Source organism: Penicillium citrinum (assembly GCF_028827155.1).
Source record: "Penicillium citrinum strain IBT 23319 chromosome Unknown utg000002l:1.0-3833315.0:1.0-3834789.0, whole genome shotgun sequence".
NCBI classification, from domain to species: Eukaryota; Fungi; Ascomycota; class Eurotiomycetes; order Eurotiales; family Aspergillaceae; genus Penicillium; species Penicillium citrinum.
In genome coordinates, this window is record NW_026622687.1 from 2,554,600 (window position 1) to 2,580,374 (window position 25,775).

At 48.1% G+C, this 25,775-nt stretch overlaps 8 protein-coding genes across 8 annotated transcripts; 5 read left to right on the top strand and 3 right to left on the bottom strand.

Annotated features, from left to right (window-relative positions):
• Nucleotides 1-363: 363 nt before the first annotated feature.
• N7469_002778 (uncharacterized protein) lies at nt 364-1,653 on the top strand (the record flags this gene model as incomplete). The annotated part of the gene is made up of 1 exon (XM_056641698.1): nt 364-1,653. One exon carries the CDS (start codon nt 364-366, stop codon nt 1,651-1,653), a length of 1,290 nt encoding a protein of 429 aa, XP_056504192.1.
• Nucleotides 1,654-3,107: 1,454 nt separating this feature from the next.
• On the top strand, nt 3,108-4,024 carry N7469_002779 (uncharacterized protein; the record flags this gene model as incomplete). Its single annotated transcript, XM_056641699.1, has 2 exons — nt 3,108-3,687; nt 3,753-4,024. The coding sequence occupies 2 exons, from the start codon at nt 3,108-3,110 to the stop codon at nt 4,022-4,024; spliced, it is 852 nt and encodes a 283-aa protein (XP_056504193.1).
• Nucleotides 4,025-4,327: 303 nt separating this feature from the next.
• N7469_002780 (putative exopolyphosphatase) lies at nt 4,328-5,710 on the top strand (the record flags this gene model as incomplete). Its single annotated transcript, XM_056641700.1, has 1 exon — nt 4,328-5,710. The coding sequence occupies one exon, from the start codon at nt 4,328-4,330 to the stop codon at nt 5,708-5,710; it is 1,383 nt and encodes a 460-aa protein (XP_056504194.1).
• Nucleotides 5,711-6,178: 468 nt separating this feature from the next.
• N7469_002781 (putative SH3 domain protein (Cyk3)) lies at nt 6,179-8,161 on the bottom strand (the record flags this gene model as incomplete). The annotated part of the gene is made up of 1 exon (XM_056641701.1): nt 6,179-8,161. The coding sequence occupies one exon, from the start codon at nt 8,159-8,161 to the stop codon at nt 6,179-6,181; it is 1,983 nt and encodes a 660-aa protein (XP_056504195.1).
• Nucleotides 8,162-8,505: 344 nt separating this feature from the next.
• N7469_002782 (uncharacterized protein) lies at nt 8,506-10,200 on the bottom strand (the record flags this gene model as incomplete). The annotated part of the gene is made up of 1 exon (XM_056641702.1): nt 8,506-10,200. The coding sequence occupies one exon, from the start codon at nt 10,198-10,200 to the stop codon at nt 8,506-8,508; it is 1,695 nt and encodes a 564-aa protein (XP_056504196.1).
• Nucleotides 10,201-12,028: 1,828 nt separating this feature from the next.
• On the top strand, nt 12,029-14,424 carry N7469_002783 (multicopper oxidase; the record flags this gene model as incomplete). The annotated part of the gene is made up of 4 exons (XM_056641703.1): nt 12,029-12,450; nt 12,506-12,676; nt 12,739-12,864; nt 12,930-14,424. 4 exons carry the CDS (start codon nt 12,029-12,031, stop codon nt 14,422-14,424), a joined length of 2,214 nt encoding a protein of 737 aa, XP_056504197.1.
• A 1,795-nt stretch (nt 14,425-16,219) lies between these two features.
• pksP (polyketide synthase alb1) lies at nt 16,220-22,889 on the top strand (the record flags this gene model as incomplete). The annotated part of the gene is made up of 5 exons (XM_056641704.1): nt 16,220-16,506; nt 16,570-16,861; nt 16,917-20,345; nt 20,399-21,154; nt 21,216-22,889. 5 exons carry the CDS (start codon nt 16,220-16,222, stop codon nt 22,887-22,889), a joined length of 6,438 nt encoding a protein of 2,145 aa, XP_056504198.1.
• Nucleotides 22,890-23,453: 564 nt separating this feature from the next.
• N7469_002785 (uncharacterized protein) lies at nt 23,454-25,727 on the bottom strand (the record flags this gene model as incomplete). Its single annotated transcript, XM_056641705.1, has 3 exons — nt 23,454-24,392; nt 24,457-25,248; nt 25,311-25,727. 3 exons carry the CDS (start codon nt 25,725-25,727, stop codon nt 23,454-23,456), a joined length of 2,148 nt encoding a protein of 715 aa, XP_056504199.1.
• Between the last annotated feature and the right edge of the window lie 48 nt (nt 25,728-25,775).

The window sequence follows — 25,775 nt, forward strand, 5'->3', positions numbered from 1 at the left end:
TCATGGAGCATCTTCGTACTGGTTACTCGTTTGATTTGTCATTATGATTATTGCAAGACCAAATATTGTACCTTTTTCCATGTTATCTCAATACTTTCGCCAAATGGAGAATCTCAAATCGGGCTAGCGTGGAAAAAGGACAGCCCCACCTGAAACTCTAATTAAGCACCTTGGCAGCCTCTTTCGGACTAGCCCAGCCTGCCGGGTCTTCAGTTCCCGTCGTGAAGTATGAAATGATTGACCAGCGAATACTTGAGCGAAATTTATACCACAAGGTAAGTTACATCAGAGCAGCTCTTGGATCATGAAATTAAAGTCTGCCTGTTAATCATCCTTTATCAACCATCAGGGACCGCCATAACCATGGAAAATTTACAGCTGGGGTTAGAATTCCCCTCGACACATGATCTATACTCCAATGTTAAAGGAGACAGTCTTTCTCAGCCTATCCCTGCATCAGTCGTCATCCAGTCAAGGTCTAGGTCTTTAGATCTCTGCAAGACTCGAGCAGTCAGACTCTGCCTTATTCAGATTTTATCGAGTAAAGCCAGAGATAGCGCCGAGGAGAGTGGGCATATCTTCAGCAGAGTCTGCCACCAATTCTTGCCAAAGCCACAGCCAAGAGAATGTTATCTCACTCGGTCTTGCTCTGTCATTGAAGAGCTTTCTATTCCTGTTCCTGCACCTCCAAGGGATGCTAGTACCCAGGTCCCAAACACCCAAAAGATTCCTTTTTATATGCCGATTCTCGCCAAGGTCCCTGGGACAACAACCTCAGGGATTGCAAAGATATCATACTTTGTTGTCGCATCTATCGACACAGAAGATAATAGCTCCATTGGAGTAAGCAAAGAGATCATTCTCCGCCATCGAACTTTGCTTGAACAAAATTCCACGCAATATACTCGCTTCTACCCGAACTCAAGTGTGATCAGCAAGATCTTTCTTTCTCAGAATAATATTGGGGCGACAGGTTTCACTTTCGCGGTTGCAGCGAAAATATTTCTCCGCTATCCTGCTGCTCCTGCAGGGCGCTCCTCGGAGTTCAAATGTATGACAATACGAGGGTTCAGATGGCGTATAGAAGAAGTGGCACAAATTCTAGAAATGCCGGCAGGGCAAGATGATGTTCCCGGGCATGACGCGGTCAAAGAGGAGTCATCTGTTCGTGAGCTAGCCAATGGACTCCAAAAAGGTTATTGGAGCACTCAACATAACCCACTTCTTCAAGTTGCGAATCAACAGGCCATTCATCAAAAAGATTCTGCTGTTGATGTCGTTTTCGAAATTAAGATACCCAGTTCAGTTACTCCAGCGCCAAAAGTGGATATTTCGTCAAATGATTTTGAGCTCCTATCACCAGAATCTCTACCGCCATCGCTTCAAGAATCTTTCATCTTTCCAACAAGACATAAAGTAGCCCTCACCACGGAACATCGATTGAAACTTGATGTTCTTGTAAGTGAGGACACGTTTGATGTCTCCACTCAGAAGTTGGTGGATCGAAAGCCTATGCGGACAGCACTTAACGCAACCTTCCCAATGAGCATTATTGATAGAGCCGAAGCTCACATCGATGAAATGATCTTCACGGGCAATCTTCCATGTTATCAGGACATTCCGGGCTCGCCTCCAAAATACGAAGTTTTCTAATTGAGATATGTATATCAATAAACAGCTCCAAAATTTATAGAGCTAAATTTTCAGACAACAAACAAGATAAATAGATTGAACATCATAAATGAATCAACGGATGAGTAGCCATGAGCTGGAACTCGGTTTTGTTTTTTCAGCTCGCAAGTTTTAACTACAAGGGAGATAGATACCGGCGAAATATTTCAGGGTTGATATTACACTACATACGAGCCCCTCACAGCCAGTGGGTCCTAATGACAAAGTTTGGCAACCATACATATAGCATTACTCCTGAGACTCCGCTAGAACAGTAATTTACTGTCAAAAATCGGAGGAAATTCCGTGCACTAATTATGCACTTACCCCGAGGATTACTTTCAGGTTTAAGCGAGTTGGCCGTTACCCAGCCGTTCCTGGGCAACTTGACAAAAGCAACATCTTCATACTTCCTGCTTTCTCTTTTATCTCTTCATCTTTCCCTCTCTCTCTCTCTATTTCTCTTTCTCGACAATTAAAAAGCATGTCCGATAAAGATATACAGAAAGATCTTTCAGCAGACCAGCCGGCTGCTGATGCAAATTTGGAGGCACTCGGGTATACTGCAGAACTATCACGGAATCGATCAACATGGCAGGTGGTCTTTATGTGTTTTATTCTTGCCTCAGTACCATACGGGCTCTCAACAACCATGTCATACTCGATAACTGGTGGTGGCTCAGCTAACATGGTTTGGGGCTGGATTCTAGTTTCTCTCATTATGCTCTGTGTAGCTAGTTCTTTAGCAGAGATCACGTCTGTTTTCCCTACTGCTGGTGGAGTATACTATCAGACTTTTGCACTGTCCCCCAAATGGTGTCGTCGTGTCACAGCTTGGATCTGTGGTTGGTCTTATGTTGCTGGGAATATAACCATTACTCTCGCAGTTAATTTTGCGACCGCACTCTTTTTTGTCGAAAGTTTGAATGTTTTCGAAGATTCTTCGGGGCTTGGTATTGCAGAGAATTTCCAGGCTTATCAATCCTTTCTCATCTTCGTTGCTATCACACTTATTTGCCATGCAATTCCTGCTTTTGGTAATAGATGGCTCACGCATCTCGAGGTAGGATTCTCCGACTAAACGAAATTTAATACCAAGGCTTCAATATGTCACCAGGCTGACCGTGTGTTATTATTGATTGGATTAGACATTTGCCATATTTTGGACACTCGTCGGAGTAACTGCAATCCTGATTACAATCCTTGTTGTCGCACATAATGGTCGACACTCTGCCAAATGGGTTTTTACTTCTTTCGAACCTCAGTCAGGATGGCCAGATGGATGGTCATTTTGCATTGGTCTTCTTCAGGCTGCTTATGGTCTTTCAGCCACAGGAATGGTAACATCGTAAGGGAACTCTCTTCCGCAGATATGGCCGGTAGTATTGGATACTCCGTGTAGAACCCAATATTTTGAGCTAATACTCCGTTCTAGAATGTGCGAGGAAGTTCGCCAGCCAGCTATTCAGGTACCACGGGCAATTGTCGGTGGCGTTACGCTCAATATGTTTGCCGGCCTTGCATTTCTCCTACCGATCGCATTCGTTCTCCCCGACATCTCCATGTTAGCCAGCATCCCATCTGGCCAGCCGGTTCCAACAATCATGAAATCCGCTACTGGGAGCTCTGCAGGTGCTTTCTGTTTATTGATCCCATTATTGGTCCTAGGCTTGATCTGTGGAATAGGCTGCGTCACTGCTACATCCCGATGTACTTGGGCTTTTGCACGAGATGGTGCGATCCCAGGCTCTGGATGGTGGAAAAAAGTTGATGAGAGTCTTGGTATCCCACTGAATGCAATGCTCCTGGGAATGGTAATCGAGATTCTACTTGGTTTGATATACTTTGGTTCCAGCGCCGCATTCAATGCTTTCTCTGGCGTTGGTGTGATATTCCTGACACTGAGCTACGCTTGCCCGGTATCCGTATCATTGATTCTTCGAAGGCGCCGTGATCTGATACATTCTCGCTTCAACCTTGGCCCTCTTGGTGTCTTCTGCAACATTGTTTGTATATGTGAGAATAGTCCCCATTCAGTCAATGCTTTGCCCATCTCTAATCTCTAACCTTATTTTGCGCAGGCTGGTCACTGATTGCTCTGCCCCTTTTTTCTTTCCCAACATCTGCCACAATCACTAAAGACACCATGAACTATGCCTCGGTGGTGTTTGTGGGATTTGTTTCCGTCGCAGCTGTGTGGTACCTGATATGGGGTAAAAAGAACTACATTGGCCCTATCCTCGACGCCTCGGAAGATGATACAATTGACTCTATGTATGCCAGCCAGACGGCCGATGGGGTCAATCAAGATATGGGAAATGATAAGCCAATGAGTTTATCCAACGTCAAATAAGCAAGATGAATCAAATAAAGAGCCAGCCGGGGCTGGGATGAGAGGACTAAACAACATCAGAATAGAAGCGTTAGGTAGTATTATATATTAACTACCGCTCTTTGTAATTATTTTCTCGTTAATCCATGATATTCCTCGTATATCCTTTTAATGTATAATGTATACTTGTTAACTATGTATTGTTTATTCATGTGCATTTAGACTGTCCAATGACGTAGTGCGAACCGCCCCGCAAAAAGCAACGCCGAAGCAACTCCAAAACTGCCATTCTTTTTCTCCTCATCTCCGCCAACTCTCCGTGCAATGACCCTTCTCCAATTTCTTCGCAATGCCCGCCAAGTGCATCTCGAATTTCTTGCAGGCACTCTAGCAGAATCGCCGATTTACGTGCTAGGCAATCCCTCTGCTGACCTCGACTCCATTATCTCGAGTATCGTGTATTCTTACTACGCAAACAATCGTCGCCCAAACACAACTCCACGACCCCACATCCCTCTTATCAACCTCCCAAATGTACCTTCGGACTCGGAGCTTTACCGGTTGCGGCCGGAATTCGTCACTGCATTCTGGCTTTCGACTAATTTCCCCGCACTCAGCCCCGAAGATCGCTTTGAAAACGCGTCCGAATCTGCGGGGAAGATCTTGCGCAAACACCTGATGACTGTGGCAGATTTTGCAGCAGATTTGAAGGAACGGTCAAAATCGGGTAAAATTGTCGCGAATGCGATGCTGGTTGATTGGAATGCAATGCCAATTCGCGATGAACAGAAAGGAACAGGATCTGTAAGCGGGCTGGAAAATGTCTCTTTCCGTGCGGTGGGATGTATTGATCACCACGTCAACGAAGACTTCATGCCTCCCTGCGAAGAGTTACCTCAAGGCCAGCCGTTGATTATTCAGCCAGGTCCAGGGTCATGCGCTTCTTTAATTACAGATGAGCTGAACTCGGGTGGATTTTGGGATGTATCATCTGCCCCAGAGAAGTCGCAGATTGCTAAACTAGCTCTGGCCGCAATACTCATCGACACCTCAAACTTGACTGCGAAAGGCAAAGTCACTGATGTCGATGTGCAATCAGTGGGATTCTTACAACGCTGCATCAGCTCTCTGGATCATACATGGAGCATGGTGGGCTTTTACGAGCAGATTCTGACAGCTAAGCAAAATAGCCTTGATCTCTTGACATTCGAAGAGGTTTTGGATCGTGATTATAAAGATTGGACTGAGTCAACAGACTCATCAAAGACTAGTCTTAAACTGGGATTTTGCTCGTCAGTGAAGCCGATGCGTTGGCTCATTCAGAAGGCCGGTGGGTGTCAACGATTTCTGGAAGGAATTAGGTCATTTGCAACATCCGATGACAAGCAGTTGGATATTGTGGTCGTGATGACCTCCTTCACCTCTGCTGATGAACAATTCGCGCGTGAGCTATTCGTTGGTGCCACTGGTAATGGAGATGTATCCGTAGACGCCCTAAATGCCTTTATTGAACAATCCTCAACTCAACTTGGTCTTGAGGATTGGAGTTACGTCGATAGCGAGAAGATTGAACTTGATGAAGGAGAAATCAGGTCTAGTATGGACGGCAAATTCGGCATCTGGACTCGACTTTGGATACAGACAAATAGCACCGCGAGTCGCAAACAAGTGGCCCCAATGCTTCGCTCGGCAGTGGCGAAGCTATAATTGGACATCATTACATACTACTGCCAGAATTAAATGTGTAGGTTCACATTGTTCAAATACAACAACTACTCAGCTACACAAGTGGATGAGGCTACGTCTAAGACCCAGAGAATGAAGATATCTTGAATACGATGCTGGTTTATTTTATCGTGAAACCTAATTAATCCGAACACCAAACACCAACAAGTGAAGCAAATATGTCTGCAAATAGAACATAAAATGGAAATGCAGTATATGCAATGCTCCAAGCCGACCTGATGCAAATGCCAGTATGGAAGGAGAAAAAAAAGCTTTGGAATCGCAGGACAAAAAAGCATGAAATGACAGCTAAACGCATATCATCGCCTGTAAAAAAAAGGAAAAGAAAAGAAATAACACGCAATGCAAAACTTCAAATAAGAAGAAATCAAGATAACCGCGCCATTTCATCGAAATATGAATGCTCGCTTAGCATCGGATTATGATACATCAGACACACTCCCACTCGCAGAATACACACCACCTAGCGACGCGGTCTGCAAGAACAAGACCACGCCACGTACCCCGTTCGCCAATCTTGATTACTGTTTCCCAAACACTGCCTTCGGCCACGGCGTCTGTGACAGAGGAATTGGGATCACCTGAGTGCATCATATGGTCGGCCTTGCGGGTAAGACGTAGAATCTTTCCGGACGGGGATTGAATGGCCAACTTGGCTGGTTTTTCGCGCCCAGAGGCAGACTTAGTTGAGGAAATAGCAGACGTTGATGCAGAGAACTCGTTGGAGTTGCTGGAAATAGTGGACCCACCCGCCGTACTCGACACCATGCTCAGCGCACTCGAGGGGCGGTTGAATAACGATGGGGAGGCACGTCCATTCGCGTAGTAATCATCCTTTGGTGGGGGAGACGGTGAAGCTGGATGTTGACGAACGGCGAAGACGAAGGTGTTGTTCACAGCTAAGCGCGAGCACTGCGGTTGCATGATATAAAGATCATGGCGCTGGGCATGAGGAGTAGGATGGCGGAGCACGAAATCATATGGCGGGTTCTCCCCACTGTGCATCATTGGCAAAGCCAATGCCAATGGATGGGGGATGTCTTTGCTTGAGTGCATAAGACCCTTTTTGCCAGCATATAGCTTCAGGATTGCTTGGCCCTCATCACCAGGCAGAACAGCCTTGACAGTGATTCGCTTTTGTCCACGGAACCAGTCAGGCTGGACAAGAGCTCGTTTGCGAACAATGTCTCCGCTTTCAAAAAAGTCACCATCAGCATCGCGAGCAAAAGCAGGAGCTTCGACTTCGGCTGCGCATTCGACATCGGGGGGAACGACCAGGCATAATTGCATGCATTCTAGCCCCTCGATACGCATCAAGCTTGTATCATAGTCGGGGAACTGGACGCCCAGCTTGAAATATTGCGGACTGACAGCTGGAAGGGCCAGGAGAACATCGGGTGAGACTGGAGGGACTATGTGTTGTTCCTCGGGATACATTGGAACATGAGTATAGCAAAACTCAAGCGGCCGAGCTAAGAAATACCAACTTTCTGCCACGGAGGAGTTAGTAGTGACGAAACGGCTCCTTTGGGGATTTGTGGGATTGGCCAAGGCACAGTCCATCATCCGCCATTCGCCGTCGACCAAGACAGCATTCCACCAGTGATTGGGACGAGAAAGACTTTCTAGATCGAGACCATCCCCTGGACTCTTAAGATAACCATGGATGATTTCCGAATGGAGGCCGACGGCACCACACATCTCGTGTACCAACAACGCAATTTCCTCCGGGGTCCCTCGCTTAGCTTGCAAGACTCGTTTAATATCGACTTCCAGACCATCCAGAGGCTCTTCCCAAGCAATCTTTTCGCTGACCCAAGTAAAGATTGCACGCAGCCGTTGGACATCACTCTTATACGGACGACAGATATAACCTTGCGCAAGGCTCATGGAGTTGGTCATTGGGGGAAGACTGCTGATGAAGCGGGCGCTTTTGTCAACCAGGTTCATATTGGCTGCATTGAAATTCGTCGGTTCGTGAATAGGCAAACCATCGATGCTTTCATCGCCTTCCGCAGTATCCTGAAGCTCTTCAATCGAATATATCACAGGGTGGTCCATCATTTGGCACCGTTCAGCTCGTTCAACTCTCTCGTTCCGGCTCGGGGAAGAGGATCGGTTGACATCACGACGAACCTGAACCCAATCAATGGCACTGGCACCTGGTGGCCCCATTTCTCGAGAAGAAGTCTCGCGAGTCGAGTGAGAGGTGAGAAGAGGTGATACTACATCAGCCACTCTGTTCCCTTTAGATGGAGATGGTGTTCCGCTTCCATGGCCGACAGATATACTACTCCTTGCGCTTGCGGCGCCGGTCTTGGCAGATTCGAAGATCTTTTTAAAGAACCCTTGTTTCTTCGACTTGGGGGGTTGAAAGACCACCAAAGACACCACCGGAGTCTCCTGTGTCATGATCAGCGGATGACCATGGGATCGCAGAGGATGCACCTTGACGGGATGTGTTGTGGCTCGAATGGTATGATACACCAGTCATTGGCGTTTCTGGTCTGTCTGGATTGCCTGCATCGCTGAACCCCCTGGATCGGAAACTATCCATGGCAGTGTTGGGTCTGTCATAAGCACCGTTCCGGCGAGCATAGCTACCAGCACTAGTGGCACTAAACCCCCCTGCAGATGCTCCACTCATAAGGCTTTGACTAGTCTTGTCCGTGCTTGTAGTCACGTTAGTACCGATGCTTTGAATACCACTGGAACTAGTGGCGCTGGATTTGGTCGTCGCGGTACGGTTGAGTGAATCAGCCCTCATATCTTGTCCAGAACGACGGCCACGCAAGTGTGGATTTTGTGCTGGAATTGAGTTGTTGCGTGGGTGATAAGCCGCATGTTTGGGAGGTGGTGGTGGGGGGGTCATCATCTACAGCATGACCGTCATATTCCTCGGGGGATCTATTTTGGTCCTCTAATTGACGCAGACGACTCTCCATTCTTTGAACATAGTTGTTGAGTTGTGGAGGACCATCCATGTAGTGGTCATGAGAATACACACTGTTGCGATGCACCGGCACACTTTGTACGGGCTCGCCGTCAAAACCAAGGGAAGTGAGTGGGCGACGTCTCGTTGCTGGTGGCGTTCGATCGTTCATTTCATTGAAATTCTCCGCTGACCAAGGATTGTTGAACGTCGGGGGTGGGGATGGAGAAGGCGCTTGACGAGGACCAGGGGAAGTAGCCTGGCGAGGTAATCCCATATCTTCCAGAGAAGTCATCACATCCTCCATTGCATCTCTCAGTGGAGACGGAGTGTTTCCATGTGCATCTGACTGTGCCGAGACAGCAGATTGTGCTGAATGCGTTGAAAGTGCACCAGGTGAAGGGGTTCGCGCGAATATCACATATCGATCATTCATGTTCAAAGGCGTGGGTGACCGAGATGGTCTGCCGTTGCTATGGGCGGGAGGTTGTGGAGAATGCATTCGTCGATGTGATCCATGAGCCGGTGGCTGTGGGGATCTTGGCGCATGGTAATGCGCAGGCGGTTGCGGGGAATAAGATGGTTGATATTGCGCAGGTGGCTGCGGGGAACGAGGCGGTTGATAGTGCACAGGTGGCTGTGGGGAACGGGGTGGTTCATAGTGCGTATATGGTTGTGGAGATTGAGGCTGCTGATAGTATCCACCGGACTGGAAGTGATTATTTGGCTGGTGAGATTGTGAAGGGGCCCGTTGAATCGCGACTCGATGCGGAGGAGGTGGAGGTGGAGGGGGAGAATCTTCGCGCGCTGGCTCTGGTGCTGGCTCCGGCTCCGGCTCCGGCTCCGGTTCTTGCAATACGAAGGGTGAGACTTCACGCGACGAAGGCCGCGAAGACGATATACTACCGCGGGCTATGAGAGCGGATGGCGACCTTTCAGGCTCGACTGATGCGCGAGGTGACATAGCGGGAGAGCCTCTCCGAGAGGAAGTGCGCGAAGATACGGACGATGGTCGAGACATCGATCCTTGGTCTTTGACTGCGCTTGCATGTGTACGCAATGGTCTGACACTTCGGGGAGTACTGCCATCTCGTGGTGGTGTCTGGGGGATCGAGCTCTTCACGGGCGTATTTGAACCACTGCGGGCCAAATTGGAGGAGGGGGACAATGCTTCCTTATGCGCCTGGAAGGGCTTACGGAACACGGTCTTGGTCTTTTTTGGAGCCGATGTGGGATTATTGATGGGAGACGATCCAGAGAGGACCATGGGACTGGTATCACGACTAACAGGAACGAAGTCTTCACTCATCAGCTCCACAAAGTTGGAGGGGAACAGTCCAACTGCTCGTCTGTCACGGCGTAGTCGACCCATCCACCATTGTCCGTCTCCCGCATTCAGACATTCAATCAAATCACCCTCCACGAACCCTAAATCTTTGGTTGTTTCGCCTCCCCATGAGTAGACAGCTCGACACCAGCACGGGAACCGCGAAGGCAACTGAGCGCCGTTGGATGACATTATGACAGGTCCAATATTGATTATTTTGTGGCGCGGATCCGTAGCGCGAAATCGTATCGAATCAGCTGTATAGGAACGGAGAGACTCGTGAGCGATTGTTTTGGTGGTGCGTTAGTTGATGGTCGGCCGGTTGGGGTAAGTTTGTCGCGAGCTCAGCTGGAGAGTGGGAGTCAAGATGGGGTCGCAATAGGTAACGCACGGCCGCTATGATTCAAGCGGCCATAATTGACGGTGTAGAGTGAAACAAAAAAAAATGAGAAATTGGATCGACCCACACGCCAGGCCTAATTATCACGAACAGGACGAATACGACTGGGGGTAGAAGAGAGGAGAGGTTGGATCTGAGGTTCAGACGGTGAGGCCCGAGGGTTGTTTACGTGGTGACCCGATCGGGACTAGCGGCGGAGAAGCCTCTTATCGCGATAAGCTTAAGTTTCCAGCGCAACCATGACGCTTCATCCTCCTTGAGATTAACACTCGACAGTAGATTTTCATTGATTTAGAATTATATTGATCAGAGCTGTATTGCTGATTCTTACAGTGACATGGATTTTTTAGCCCCTTTGAATGCGTTGCGATGGATGGGTCCTCAGGACACAGTCCCGCGAACCTCGACCCTGCGCGGCTGAAAATCGGATCCATGGTTCGAACACTTGTCGTCACAAACCAAGTCCCAGCCATCCACTAATTAGGAAGATTGTTGTGTATACCCTAAATTGGTGCCCATGGTAGTATTCGAGATCTCTATATGGCCATATCGGGATAATCATGTGAAGCAAAACACGCTCGGCATGGAAGTCATGTGAAGCAAAACACGCTCGGCATGGAAGTCTCACAGCATTCTGCCCGATGATCTTACCGGGACTCCAACATTTCTAATACTACATACTGATGAGCAGGAAGCTTTAACAGAATGAAGCCCTGCACATTGCGGGGATTGTACAATGTTATTGTGCATTATTTTCTTGCCGAAAGACGTGACCACACTTGCAACTCGGATGATCCGAGGATTATCTTGGCATGCTCTAGTCATATTAACCTTGTCACTTCTGCCAAGAAGTTCCAGGTTACAAAATTGCTTGATGACATGTTTCTTGATAATGACAGTTGTTTTCGAAGCAAATCAAATTTGGCTGGCTGATTTGAAGCCGGCAGGACTCTCACTCTATTTTCCGCGATGGCATTGTTCCGCAAAAGGGAGGTAGCCCGTATCGGGTATAGCATACATTCCAGCAAGCGGCAGGAATCCAAAGCCATTACAAAACAAAACATGGATCGAACATCAGTAATCTGGGCAAAGACCACTGCTCAATTTCGCCCGATTGATCTCGCTCAATCTAGGTATTCAAGTACAATCACTTTGAGTTTCTCGAACACGCTGCCGGATGGTCCTCCGAGCTACTGTTACCTCGGGCTAGCTGAGGTCAATAACTTCTTCATGGCAACATTCCCAACCTTGGAGTCATGTTTGCATTTCGGAATAATATGCGTCGATATTACTGTATCCCGGACGCAAAGTGGAAATCCACACTAATGGTCCCAATATCCAGACAGTTTGAGAAGAATGCAAACTGGATCTAGCTTCCCGATAACTCTATCAGAAAAGTGAAATTGTTGCCGACCCCTGAGGTTCGTTCTGCATACCTTGGCTAGCAGGTGTGTCACCTTAAAGAATTTTGGGCTGCCCCAGTGACCATCTTGGACATAGAAGATGAGTGACTAGTGGATCCAACCCAATATCTCAGCCCTGTCATCCTCGAACCATCAGTCCAGATCGTCACTGATTGAATTGACGTTTAGATTTGAAATTGCCAATTTCCCCTCAGCGATGGCACCGCTAGTGGCTCTCTTAGCTCTCGCCAGCTCTGGGTTAGCACCTTTAGCCTGGGCTAAACAAGTGCACTTTGACCTGGACTTGACTTGGCAGAAAGGTGCGCCAGATGGTAATGTGCGGGAGCTAATTTTTATGAATGAGCAATTTCCCGGCCCTGAATTGCGACTTGAACAGGGTGATGATGTGGAAGTAGTTGTTCACAACAACCTACCCGTCAATACCTCGATTCATTTTCATGGAATTGAACAAAGAGGTACGCCTTGGTCCGATGGAGTTCCTGGACTCACCCAGAAACCTATTCAGCCTGGGCATAGCTGGACTTATCGCTGGAAAGCCACCCAATATGGAACCTACTGGTATCATGCTCACGCCCAATCCGAGATCATGGATGGCTTGTATGGGCCAATTTGGATCAGGTAAGATGATTGACTAATTTCAGTGGCATTGATATTAATGTGAGTATCATTCTAGTCCATCTCCTCAGACTCCCGATCCCTTCCATTTTATCTCAAACAATCCTGCGGACCTCAAGGCAATGAAACAGGCTGAGAAGAACCCACAATTGATAATGCTTTCTGATTGGGATCATTTGACTGCTACCGAGTACCAAAAGGCCCAAGAGGACACGGGTATCAATATTTTGTAAGTTCGACCAAATTTCTTGTGCAAACAACTCCTACTAAGTCAAAACTACATTCTTTTAGCTGCTCTGATAGTATCCTCGTCAATGGCCGCGGATCCGTTTATTGCCCGGGCACTGCGAACATCTCCAGTGTCGAACTCCCCTACCTCAGCACCGCAATTAACAACCAACCCTTGACTGATAAGGGGTAAGTTTTATAGCATCACCATGTGTCAGTGTAGCAATAACTAATATCGGTGCCATTAACTCCAGCTGCCTCCCCAATATCTACGCGACCCAAGGAAACTTCCCTCCAACTCATCCGGAGCTTCTCCCAGTCGGGTTAAACTCAGGATGTACCCCAACTGTTGGTCTACACGAAATCATTGAAGTCGATCCTCAGGCTCAATGGGTCAGTCTCAAATTCATTAGTGCGGCTGCTCTGAAGGCTTTGATGTTCTCCATCGATGAGCATCCCATGTATATTTATGAAGTTGACGGTTCATATATTGAGCCACAGCTTGTTGAAAGTGTCGCTATCTTCAATGGAGAGCGCTATGCGGCAATGGTCAAGTTAGACAAGCCGCCTAAAGACTATACACTTCGTGTTCCCGACACACAAGGCGATCAGGTTATCTCTGGCTTTGCCACTATGCGGTATAAAGGCTCTCAGAATTCTCACCCTTCTGAGCCTTACCTAGACTACGGAGGCAGGAACACATCTGCTTCGGTCGTGGCCTTGGACAACAGGGCAATCCAGCCTTACCCCCCTGTGACCATTCCTCGCCATGCTGATCAATTGATCAACCTTACTCTCGGTCGTTTGGGATCATCTTACACGTGGACAGCTTCTGGAAGTGCTCTGTATGACATGATGGCCAACTGGGATGACCCGATCCTATACGATCTTAATGCTAAAAACAACTTGGCTGACCAGGTCACTATTGAGACAAAGAATGGCACTTGGGTTGACCTTCTTCTTCAGCTCGGTGATATGCCCAACACCCCTGCAACCCAGACGCCTCATGTCATGCATAAGCATTCCAACAAGGCCTATATTCTTGGCGTTGGTCCCGGTTTCTTCAACTGGGACAGCACGGAGCAAGCACTTGCCGAACATCCCGAATATTTCCAGATGGATAATCCTCAGGCAAGAGATACATTCGTAACTCAGGGTTCAAGGGGCCCGACTTGGATGATTGTTCGGTACCAGGTCGTCAACCCTGGTCCCTTTCTTTTCCACTGTCATATAGAGACCCATATGTCAAATGGAATGGCCGTCGCTCTCCTTGATGGTGTCGATGCATGGCCACAGGTTCCGACAGGCGAAGACCAAAGCCCAGGGGGTGCTATTACGTCTGGCCAGGGTCAGAGTGCCGGTCAAGGTCAGAGTGCGGGCCAAGGTCAGGGTGCTGGTCAAGGTGGTTCCGGCCAGGCCGATCAAGGACAAAGTGCGAGTATGAGCTCGTGGTGGTCTAGTCACTCTCAGACACTCGCGCCTACAACGTCGACCCCATTGCCAGTACCCCAAACTCCGAAAACCTCCCTTGCATCGCCTACGACTCCTAACACACCCCAGCCTCCTCAAAGCTCCCCTCCCACCCCGCAAGTCACACCGGAAATTGAGGATTATGGAGATTGGCATCAAGCTCGCCAGAAATTGAAGATGATGAGTTTACTCGGGCAAAGAATTTCTGAGCAAGCGCAGACTCAGTCGCATCCCACTGCCCAAAGCTTTGCAGGTCGATATCAGACCCTCAACTTCTAGTGCTCTGTTTGCAAAGGCCTTGATGCTACCAATCCTGCGCCTTTCAAAGCGTCATTCTCGCAGTCTAAGGACCTTACGATACACATATAGATAATAATACTAATTGCCTAGTTGGGAATTTGATGGCTTTGGTTACATGTAGACGCATCTGTACTAGTCCGGATCTCGGGCCGTGGCGGGAATTCCACTTATATCGATCACTTTGAGCTTGATGTACCCTATGACGGAGGCGTTCTAGATCGCTTGGCTCTAGAATCCTGCTACATGTTTAGTTCGATGTCAAGTAAAATTGGACAAAGTTGTGCCGGAGCTAAAGCGAAGAGTCAGTCCTTTAATATCAACTAAATTAGCTCCAATAACAGCACATTGAGGTACAACCTTCATTAGTAATGGTCTTTATTCTACCTATAATAGATATTCGCAAGTTTTGAGCAGCTTGAGGCACGTTCAGATACTTATGTTCGGTGCACACGGGAATCAGGAATGATTCTCATCAACTTGAACAAATCAAGCTGTCATCAAGATGACCCTTTGCTCTCTTAATATACGTCCTCATTCTTTAGGTTGAATTTTATTAGTATCCTAGGTAGGGAAGAAGAGAAAAAAGCCTGGGCTCAGGTAGTTTAGACATCGCTATATCGAAGCCATAGGAAAGTCGTGACGTATTATAATTTTCAACATGATCTTCCAGAGGTCTAGTTTCCAGAACACTAGTACTACATCGGTTCATGGTTGCATTCAAAGTGCTAGTGAGGTTAGAATTAGCTTCAGGCCAATTCACCTCGCAAGATTGCGAGGTGAATGTCAGTGCTTACTGGACGGTTAATCTATTTTCATTAGCAAGTCTTAACCTTGAATTTTTGAATTTCGAAATCTTGAAGTTCAACTTAGGAGAAAAAGTATTAGAGACTTGATAGTAGTTATGTAGTGTTGATATTTGCTCCCAACATTTCTTCCAAGCTAAATTTTAGCAATACTAGTACCTGCTCTTATCCCCAAGGGGTACATAGGTACAGTTCCTCCGTTGTTGCTTAGGGCATGTTACTCACGTGACGGGGAACTATACGGCTGCAACCTTCTGAAAACAGTCAAGCAAGTGTAATGAATTCCGTCCGAAAACACCCATTCCGGCGTTTCAGAACTTTACTTCCCTGCCTACACAAGCATCTTTTCTATTCTAGATCATATTAAAAATTTGGTTCGCATTGGTCGTTGGAGCTATATCCGCAAACAGCATTCTGTCAACGGTTGAATACTTGAAGTGGTTCCTAGTACTTTTGTCAGCCCAAAGAAATAGACCAGGCTGCTGTCTCAATTTCAAGGAAATCGACGACACCGATCCATAGTTCCGTTTCCAATTAATGTCTCACATCCTAAGAAAATGAAAACATTGCAACACCCAGCTAGCGTGACCTGGCCTTGACTGCGGTAACCGTGCCATTGGTCAAGACTGGCAGACTTGGCAGATCCGAATCACGCACGAGCGGATTACTACCATGATCGAAGCATTCCCAGTTTCTGCCGATCCATTACCATGGAGCTTCTGCTCCCAATTACCCCTGTCATCGAGTACAAACAAGTTCATAGAAATTTTCATGGTTTCGATCCCATGTGTGCGATAGATCCGTAGATCGGAATGTGTGACTCTGTGGTCTTGCTATGCCCCACAAAAACTTGTATTACCATAGTATCTATAAAGTATCATAGCCCATCTATCCGCGCGCGCCCCGATTATTTCTTCTCAATACCCTTTCTTTGTAAAGATTCGTACCTTTGGCTAGCATCGGGATTGAGTATGGCGGGCCCCAGTCGCGTGTATCTCTTCGGAGATCAGACTGCTAATTTCGACTCGGGCCTACGCCGCCTGTTACAAGCCAAGAATGACTCTCTTGTGAGCTCTTTTTTCCAAAAGTGCTACTATGCACTCCGAAAAGAGATTAGTCAATTGCCGCCATCCCAGCGGCAGATGTTCCCGCGTTTTACAAGCATCGTCGATCTCCTGGCCAGATACCGTGAATCAGGCCCAAGTACCGCCTTGGAAAGTGCTTTGACAACCATCTACCAGCTAGGCTGCTTCATTCAGTAAGATTCCGTTAATAAGAAAATTCATACATCATCGGAATTTGGCTAACGTTACGACCTTAGCTACTTCGGCGATCTTGGACATGCTTATCCATCAGGATCCGAGAGTTGCATCGTCAGCCTTTGCACTGGTCAGCTCGCCGCTGCAGCTGTGAGCTCTTCGAGCACCATTGGAGAGCTCATTCCAGCTGGCGTTGAAACAGTTGTTTTAGCTCTCAGACTGGGAATGTGTGTCTCTAAAGTCAGAGGACTGGTCGAGGCGGCTAACTCGTCATCGCCGAGCTGGTCTGTCCTCATTTCAGGACTACGACAGCAAGAAGGCCAAGATCTGATTGAGAAATTTGGCCAAGAAAAGGTAAATTAACAATTTCTACACTCATGGGAGAAACTCAAATGCTAATGAGTCCCAGGGACTTCCACGGGTCTCTATGCCGTATATCAGCGCAATTAGCCCGAACGGACTGACCATTAGTGGGCCACCAAGCAACTTGGACGCGTTTATTGAAAGTTGTCTTACCAAAGAGCAAAAGCCTGTCCGAGTACCCATCCATGGTCCTTATCACGCTTCTCATCTTTACGATTTGCGAGATGTCAACCGTGTTCTAGAATCATGGCCTAAGGAGACATTTGAAGGTTACAAGCCACATATCCCAATCTTTTCTAGTGAGACTGGCAAAGAAATTATTGTGTCTAGCCTCGAAGATCTCTTGGATTTCTCATTACAAGAAATCCTGCTCCGTCAACTGTGCTGGGATAAAGTCATTGATGCCTGCTCTTCGGCACTCCAGACTGCTCCTGCCGAATGCACTCTTCTTCCAATCTCCAGCACTGCCACGCAGAGTCTGTACACTGCCTTGAAGAAGGCTGGTATCTCCAGGCTAGAAGTTGATAATGAAATTGGAAACGTACACAAGGATTCCGCTGGAGACAATCGCAGTGGACGTGCAGAGCAGTCAAAGATCGCCATCATTGGTCTTTCCGGTCGTTTCCCCGAGGCACAAGATACCGAGGCTTTCTGGGACCTTCTTTACAAGGGGCTCGATGTTCACCGTGAAGTTCCAGCTGATCGCTGGGATGTGAAGGCCCATGTCGACATGGAGGGAAACACACGAAACACCAGCAAGGTCCAATATGGGTGCTGGATCAACGAGCCTGGCCTTTTTGACCCACGTTTCTTCAACATGTCTCCTCGTGAAGCTTTGCAAGCCGATCCTGCGCAGCGGCTTGCCCTTCTCACTGCATATGAGGCATTTGAAATGGCTGGTTTCATTCCGGATAGTACACCATCTACCCAGAAGAACCGTGTCGGAGTGTTCTACGGAATGACTAGTGACGACTATCGTGAGATCAACAGTGGTCAAGACATTGACACTTATTTCATTCCTGGTGGCAACCGTGCATTCACACCTGGCCGAATTAACTACTATTTCAAGTTCAGCGGTCCGAGTGTCAGTGTTGATACAGCCTGCTCTTCGAGTCTGGCGGCTATTCATGTGGCATGTAATTCTCTTTGGAGAAATGACTGCGATGCCGCCGTTGCTGGAGGTGTCAATATCCTAACAAACCCCGACAACCATGCCGGTTTGGATCGTGGCCATTTCCTGTCACGAACTGGAAACTGCAACACTTTCGACGATGGTGCGGATGGCTACTGTCGTGCGGACGGCATAGGATCAATTGTTCTGAAGCGTGTCGAAGATGCATACGCTGATAATGATCCAATTTATGGTATTATCTCCGGTGCCTACACAAACCACTCCGCCGAGGCTGTCTCTATCACTCGGCCACATGTTGGTGCACAATCTTTCATTTTTGACAAGCTTTTGAACGAGGCCAATATCGAGCCAAAGGAAGTAAGCTACATCGAAATGCACGGCACTGGAACTCAAGCAGGTGATGCCGTTGAGATGCAGTCGGTTCTAGATGTGTTTGCACCTGATTATCGTCGTGGGCCAGCGCACTCACTTCACCTTGGCTCTGCCAAAGCAAACATTGGCCACGGAGAATCTGCCTCAGGTGTGTCGGCCTTGGTTAAGGTTCTGATGATGATGCGGAAGAATATGATCCCCCCTCACTGTGGTATCAAGACCAAAATCAACCATAACTTCCCTACTGATTTGGCTCAACGAAATGTCCACATCGCTCTCGAGCCAACCCCTTGGAACAGACCAGTAGGTGGGTCTCGAAAGACGTTTGTCAACAACTTCTCAGCAGCTGGTGGCAACACTGCTTTACTAGTTGAGGACAGTCCCATCCGAGAGCGTGAGGGTAAAGACCCCCGAGGCATTCATCCAGTGCTGGTTTCCGCACGCTCACAGTCGGCTCTTAAGAACAATGTTGCAGCTTTAGTTCAGTATATTGAAACGAACAAGAATCAGTTCAACGTCAACGAGGCTGAGCTTCTTGCCAGCCTGTCGTACACTACTACGGCACGCCGTATACATCACCCATTCCGAGCCTTCGCTGTCGGTTCGACGCTCGACGAGATCAAGAATGGCCTTAACTCAAGTGTTGGACGTGATAGTATCTCTCCAGTTCCCGCAACCGCACCTGGTGTTGGTTTTATCTTCACTGGCCAGGGTGCCCAGTACACAGGCATGGGCAGCCAACTGTTTGAGAACAACTCCGAGTTCCGAGCTCATATCGAGCACCTGGATCGCATCGGTCAGAGCCAAGGCCTTCCTTCTATTATTCCTCTGATCGATGGAAGTATTCCTGTCGAAGAACTCAGCCCTGTTGTCACTCAGCTTGGTACCACTTGCGTGCAGATGGCTCTGACCAAGTACTGGATCTCTCTCGGTGTCACACCAACTTTCGTCATTGGGCACAGCTTGGGTGAATATGCTGCGCTGAATGCAGCCGGTGTCTTAACGACTAGTGATACCATCTTCCTAGCGGGCCGTCGTGCTCAGCTTCTCACAGAGAAGTGCCAGATGGGAACCCATGCTATGCTTGCTGTCAAATCTTCGGTCGCACAAGTCAAGCAATACCTCGACAGTGATTCTGGCGAGGTGGCCTGCATCAATGCCCCAGGCGAGACTGTCATCAGTGGACCTAATGAAAAGATCGATCAACTTTCTGAGAAGTTGGCCAATGAGGGTTTCAAGGCCACAAAGCTGAAAGTTCCGTTCGCATTCCACTCGGCTCAGGTCGATCCAATTCTCGAGGATCTAAAGGATATCTCCAAGGGTATAACTTTCCAAGCACCAACGATTCCCTTCGTGTCGGCCCTCCTTGGAGATGTGATCCAGAAAGACAACCAAGAGGTGCTCGCCCCTACTTATCTAACCAGACATTGCCGTGAGACAGTCAACTTCCTTGCCGGATTGGAAGCCACTCGCCATGCCAAGCTTATGAATGACAAGACCGTTTGGGTTGAAATTGGCTCGCACCCTGTTTGCTCAGGAATGGTCAAGTCAACATTTGGGCCCCAGGCAACAACGGTGTCTTCTCTTCGGCGCCAGGAGGATACTTGGAAGGTTCTCTCGAACAGCCTTTCATCTCTATACATGGCTGGTATCGAGCTTCGCTGGAAGGAGTATCACCAAGAGTTCAACGCAGCTCATGAGGTTATTCCTCTCCCTGCCTACAAGTGGGATTTGAAGAACTATTGGATTCCGTATACGAATAACTTCTGCTTGTTGAAGGGAGCCCCTGCGAAGCCCACTGTGGAGTTTGCGCCTGTATCGACCTTCCTGACAACTGCTGCACAGAAGGTCCTGGAGACCAGTGGTGATGACAAGACAGCAACTGTCGTCATTGAAAATGATATCGCAGACCCTGACCTGAACCGTGTCATCCAAGGTCATAAGGTCAATGGAGCAGCTCTTTGCCCTTCGGTAAGTTATGGCCATTAAGCCCTACAATCATTTTCATTGCTAACGATATAAAGTCATTGTATGCGGATATTGCACAAACTCTTGGCGAGTTCTTGGTAGAGAAATACAAGCCCGAATGGAAAGATTTGGGATACAACATTTGCAACGTTGTTGTCGCCAAACCTATGATTGCAAAGGGTGGCACACAGCTCTTCCGAGTTTCTGCCACAGCTAACTGGGCTAATGAGAATGCTAAAGTCCACGTTTGGTCGGTCACACCAGATGGAAAGAAGATAATGGACCATGCTACATGCACAATCCAGTTCTTCGACACCAGTGCTGCAGAGATGGAGTGGAAACGTAGCACATACCTCATTAAGAGAAGCATTGAGCATCTCAAGAACAGCACTGAGACTGGCGATGCTCATCGTATGAAACGCGGCATGGTGTACAAGCTTTTTGCCAGCCTTGTGGATTATGATGAAAACTACAAATCGATCCAAGAGGTTATTTTGGACAGCGATCAGCATGAAGCCACTGCACTTGTCAAATTCCAGGCTCCTCCTGGAAACTTCCACCGCAACCCGTTCTGGATCGACAGCATTGGTCATCTCTCTGGATTCATCATGAATGCTAGCGATGCCACTGATTCTAAGAACCAAGTGTTCGTCAATCATGGCTGGGACTCAATGCGTTGCTTGAAGAAATTTGATCCTAATGTCACCTACCGCTCATATGTCCGTATGCAACCCTGGAAGGATTCGATCTGGGCCGGTGACGTTTATCTCTTTGACGGCGATGATATTGTTGCGGTTTATGGTGGAGTTAAGGTATGTTAAAAAATACATGGATCAAGCCTCCCAAGTACACTTCACTAACAACTTGATTCAGTTCCAAGCACTGGCTCGAAAGATTCTCGATACAGTTCTACCCCCTGCCGGTGCTCCTGCTTCCAGGCCTGCTGCTGCTGCCAAGAGTAAACCTGCGCCTATCGATGTCCAGAAGGCAAAGGCACCTCCAGCTAAGAAGGCAGCTCGCGCTGCATCCACACCTAAATCTGCAGGTCCCAGTATTGTCACTCGTGCACTTTCAATCCTTGCCGAGGAAGTCGGAATGTCTACTGGGGAGATGACAGACGATTTGAACTTCGCGGACTATGGTGTTGATTCACTGCTCTCCTTGACTGTCACCGGCCGTTATCGCGAGGAGATCGGCGTCGATCTGGATTCATCTGTCTTTGTGGACCAGCCCACTATCAAGGACTTCAAGCAACTCTTGATCTCTATGATCCCTAGCGAGAGTAGCAGTGACGGGTCCAGCAGTGAGCCTGATGTTTCTTCGGCAGACTCTTCCACCGACATCTCATCGCCTAACTCGAGTGGTCTTGTCACGCCGGCAAACGAAAAGACCATGACGCTCGAGCAGAATGACAGCATGAAGCAGATCTGCGAGATTTTGGCCGAAGAAATTGGCGTTGAGCCTCAAGAGCTCCAAGGAGATGCCAACCTTGGTGAGATGGGCCTCGATTCTCTTATGTCACTCACCGTACTGGGTAAGATTCGTGAGACGTTGGATCTTGACTTATCTGGGGAGTTCTTTATTGAGAACCAAACAATCGATGAGATTGAAGTCGCGCTCGATCTAAAGCCCAAGGAGGCTCCTGCAAGATCCGAACCTGTTAGACTTCCTGAGCAGATTCCGGTGGAAGCCCCAAAGATGGCATCTAAGTCATCCATCCAGCATCCTCCAGCCACATCTATCCTGCTACAAGGTAACCCCAAGACAGCTACTCAAAAGCTTTTCTTGTTCCCTGATGGATCGGGGTCCGCTACCTCGTATGCCACTATCCCTGGTATTTCTCCTGATGTTTGCGTGTACGGACTCAACTGCCCATACATGCGAACACCCGAGAAATTGAACTTTAGCCTAGATGAGCTCACATACCCCTATGTCGCTGAAATCCGCCGTCGCCAGCCTCATGGTCCTTACAACTTCGGCGGTTGGTCTGCTGGTGGTATCTGCGCCTACGACGCTGCCCGGCATCTCATTTTCGACGAGGGTGAGCGTGTCGAGCGACTCCTTCTCCTTGACTCTCCATTCCCAATTGGTCTTGAGAAGCTTCCCCGTCGTCTGTACAGGTTCTTTGATACAATCGGTCTCTTCGGTGAGGGCAAGGCTCCCCCACCAAAATGGCTGCTTCCTCACTTCCTTGCCTTCATCGATTCTCTTGATGCTTATAAAGCCACTCCATTCCCCTTCAACAGCAGCGAACACGCGGACAAAATTCCAAAGACATTCATGGTGTGGGCCAAGGATGGTGTATGCAGCAAGCCTAATGATCCTCGTCCTGCTCCGGCAGAAGATGGAAGTCCCGATCCTCGAGAGATGCTTTGGCTACTGAATAACCGCACTGACCTCGGTCCTAATGGATGGGATACCCTTGTTGGAGAGAAGAATGTTGGTGGCATCACCGTTATGGAGGGAGCTAATCATTTCACTATGACGCGTGGTGAGAAGGCGAAGGAGCTTGCAGCCTTCATTGCTAATGCCATGAAAACCGCCTAAACACGAAGCATTTGCTGCGGTTACAAGAATGCCTAATGACTGACAGTCTGTTAATTCTGTATTTACTCTATTCGTTTTATTGACTCTCATTTTCTGTATCATTCCACACTATTGCGGATGAACACATATGTGATATAACTCGTTGATGTCAAATACCAATATACGATTTTTGGACGAACCTTCATCTTCTTTGGAATTAGAAACCGATGAGAATAATAGCAGGACTAGACTTGACAGTGTCAGAGAGAGTAGCATCGTTCTCAAATGCATGCGTCATCGACTATACAGTGTAGTAGAATGTCACAAGTGAAGCAATTAGGGTTTACTTCTAGGAGACATGCCAGCCACCACAAAGTCGTATTCTAAAGAGGCGAGGTAGTTCTAGATCCATTGACTGGAGAACCTACAGGAAACAGGGAAAATCAAAATGTTAAATAAGCAAAAAATGGCTTATATGATTAAGAGGAACGAGCGAGGCCTCGTATGGAAAGTTCACAAAATCGCTCAAATGCAAGTTCTGGAGATGATGATCGCTAATTGAACTTGGTTTTTCATCACAAGTTATCAAAACGTCTCCGAGCTGAATCGAAGCGCACTCCCACGGCCTGCTAGACCATTCCCATTGCCGTTGCCATTGTAGCCCACCCCGGGGCTAGTAGGTCGGCTATTAGCCGTGATTTTAGGACTCCGGGGTTGTGTACTTGTCGAGCGAGTGGATGGACGGTTCTTACGAATGTCTCGCAATTCCTCCTCTTTCCTTTGTAGCATTTCATCTCTGGCAGCTAGTGTCAACTCCAGCTCGTTGATTCGAGCAAGATGGATCTCGGAGTCATTTTTCAGATTGAGTTGGAGGAGGTGGGCAGTATTCGCCTCTACCTTTCGCTGCAGGGCTTCGTTCTCACTTCGCAGCTGTCGGAGTTCATTTCCAGCCTGAGCGGCCACCGTAGATGCGTTTTGATATTGCTCGCGAGTGTATTCAGCTTGGTTTCGTTCATACTCAGCCTTTCGTTCAAAGCCAGCATGTTCCTTGTTCAGGCGGCGTATTTCCTCGCGCGCCGTTTCGAGTTCGGCCAAAGTGCCGCCACCCGATTTAAGCTCCTGGCGAGACTCTTCCAGTTCTTGTCTCAGTTGCGTGCGTTCTTCCTTCAGTTTGGAAATGTCTTCCCTCTGTCTCTCAACACGCTGGGTCAGGGATACTTTGCTTTCAGTGGTATTATCGCGCTCTTGGCGGACCTGATGTAGCTCCTTGGTGCGACTCTCGTAGCGGTGTTGCAGGGTACTCAAAGCCTTCTCTAGCGTTTGCACTCGTGATGATACTCGCACGAGTTCTGACATGATCTGCTCTTTCTCGGTGGCATGTGTACTTTGCATCTGAATAATATTTTTCTCCAACGACTGAAGATCCCGGCCCAATGTTTGGGTCGGAGGTCTAGTTGGTTCAGTAAGTTGGCTATCGTCCAGAATCCGCGTGCGTTTTGATGAGTAGTCCTCACTATCTTCGTCCTATACCAACGGGTTAGTCTGAAGCGAGGCGGAGACAGTCATCGGGAAAGGTATCAAAACTTACCAAAGAACGCTTTTGAGATGTTGGCATTTGGCCGTCAGTCGACGGGGTAGACGACTCCAAGTCTTCAGGTGATATTACTGGCAAGGGCTCAATTATAGGCAGGGGCCAGGTGGCCAACCCATCTCGCAAGTAAATGAGTACCTCTTCAGCATCCTCAAGAACGCCCAATGCATTATCTTGAAGATCGCCGACATCGTCATGAAGATGCGCTGTGTATTGCAATAGTAAACGCAGTCGATCAGCCTCGGGGAGATTTGGAAGGCAACGTTCAATATGTTCACATGAATTTGAAACAAGTAGCCAAATGACCGGTAAGAGGTTATTATTGCGTGTGAATGTTGTCCGCCTGAGTTGTACAGCAGGATTCTTCGGGTCAAATGCCGTGTCGAGAACGAGTATGGCAGATGGTGACTTTATGAGGTCCCGTACACCTTCGTGAGAATGGATTCCGAAGCTCAATTGGCCTTTTACCAGGGACATTTCAACATTGCCGCCCATCTCTTCGCGAGGCCGCGAGTATGTGAAGCCTTTCCCGACCAAATATCGCTCGACTAGTTTCTGCTTCATTTCACCACGGACCTCGATGATTATATGGATATCATGCGAGCTGGCCATTTCAATCAAGTGGCCAAGGAAATAGAATTTTGAGCTCGAGTACTCAGCCCAAGATGCTTCGTTGTCAATTTTGGAATCGTTAAAGGTTAAATGATGGGCTATGTTGAGATCCGGATGCAATGTGACATTGTTCAATCGAGAAACAACTTCATGCATGCGCGATATCAAATAATCTCGCTAAAATGGATCGTTAGCAACGAAGAGCCAATGCCCCTGGCATTAGAAAGAACATTTCTTACATCATTGTCGGAAATCTGGGCGGCTGGATTCGACATGACGAGAAACCGGCGTATATCCTCTGTGGCGTCCCCCAATACTCGGTCATATTCGTCTTTCAGTCTAGAATCGAGCGGAAGAGTAATGGCAAATTCGGATGGCCCAAGGTTGATGAAGCCGGGGGCAGATTCCTCTACGTTCCCCACGCTTAGATCGCTTGGTTGAATTGTCTGCATGGGGCCCTGAAGAGAATAGTGGGACGCATGCAGCAGCGAATCTGCATGCGTGTGGTGAATGGAGGTGTGTGCATGAGCAATCGATTCAGTATCAGGCCTGACACTAAGCGGCATCGTTCGTTCAGGAATTTCAGATACCGACGGTTCGATATCACCGACAGAAGAGGGAGTGTCAACAAAGGGTTTGCTTTGTTTATCGTCCATGTCGACTACGTAATAGAAGCAACACTCGTAAAAAATGACACTGCTCGC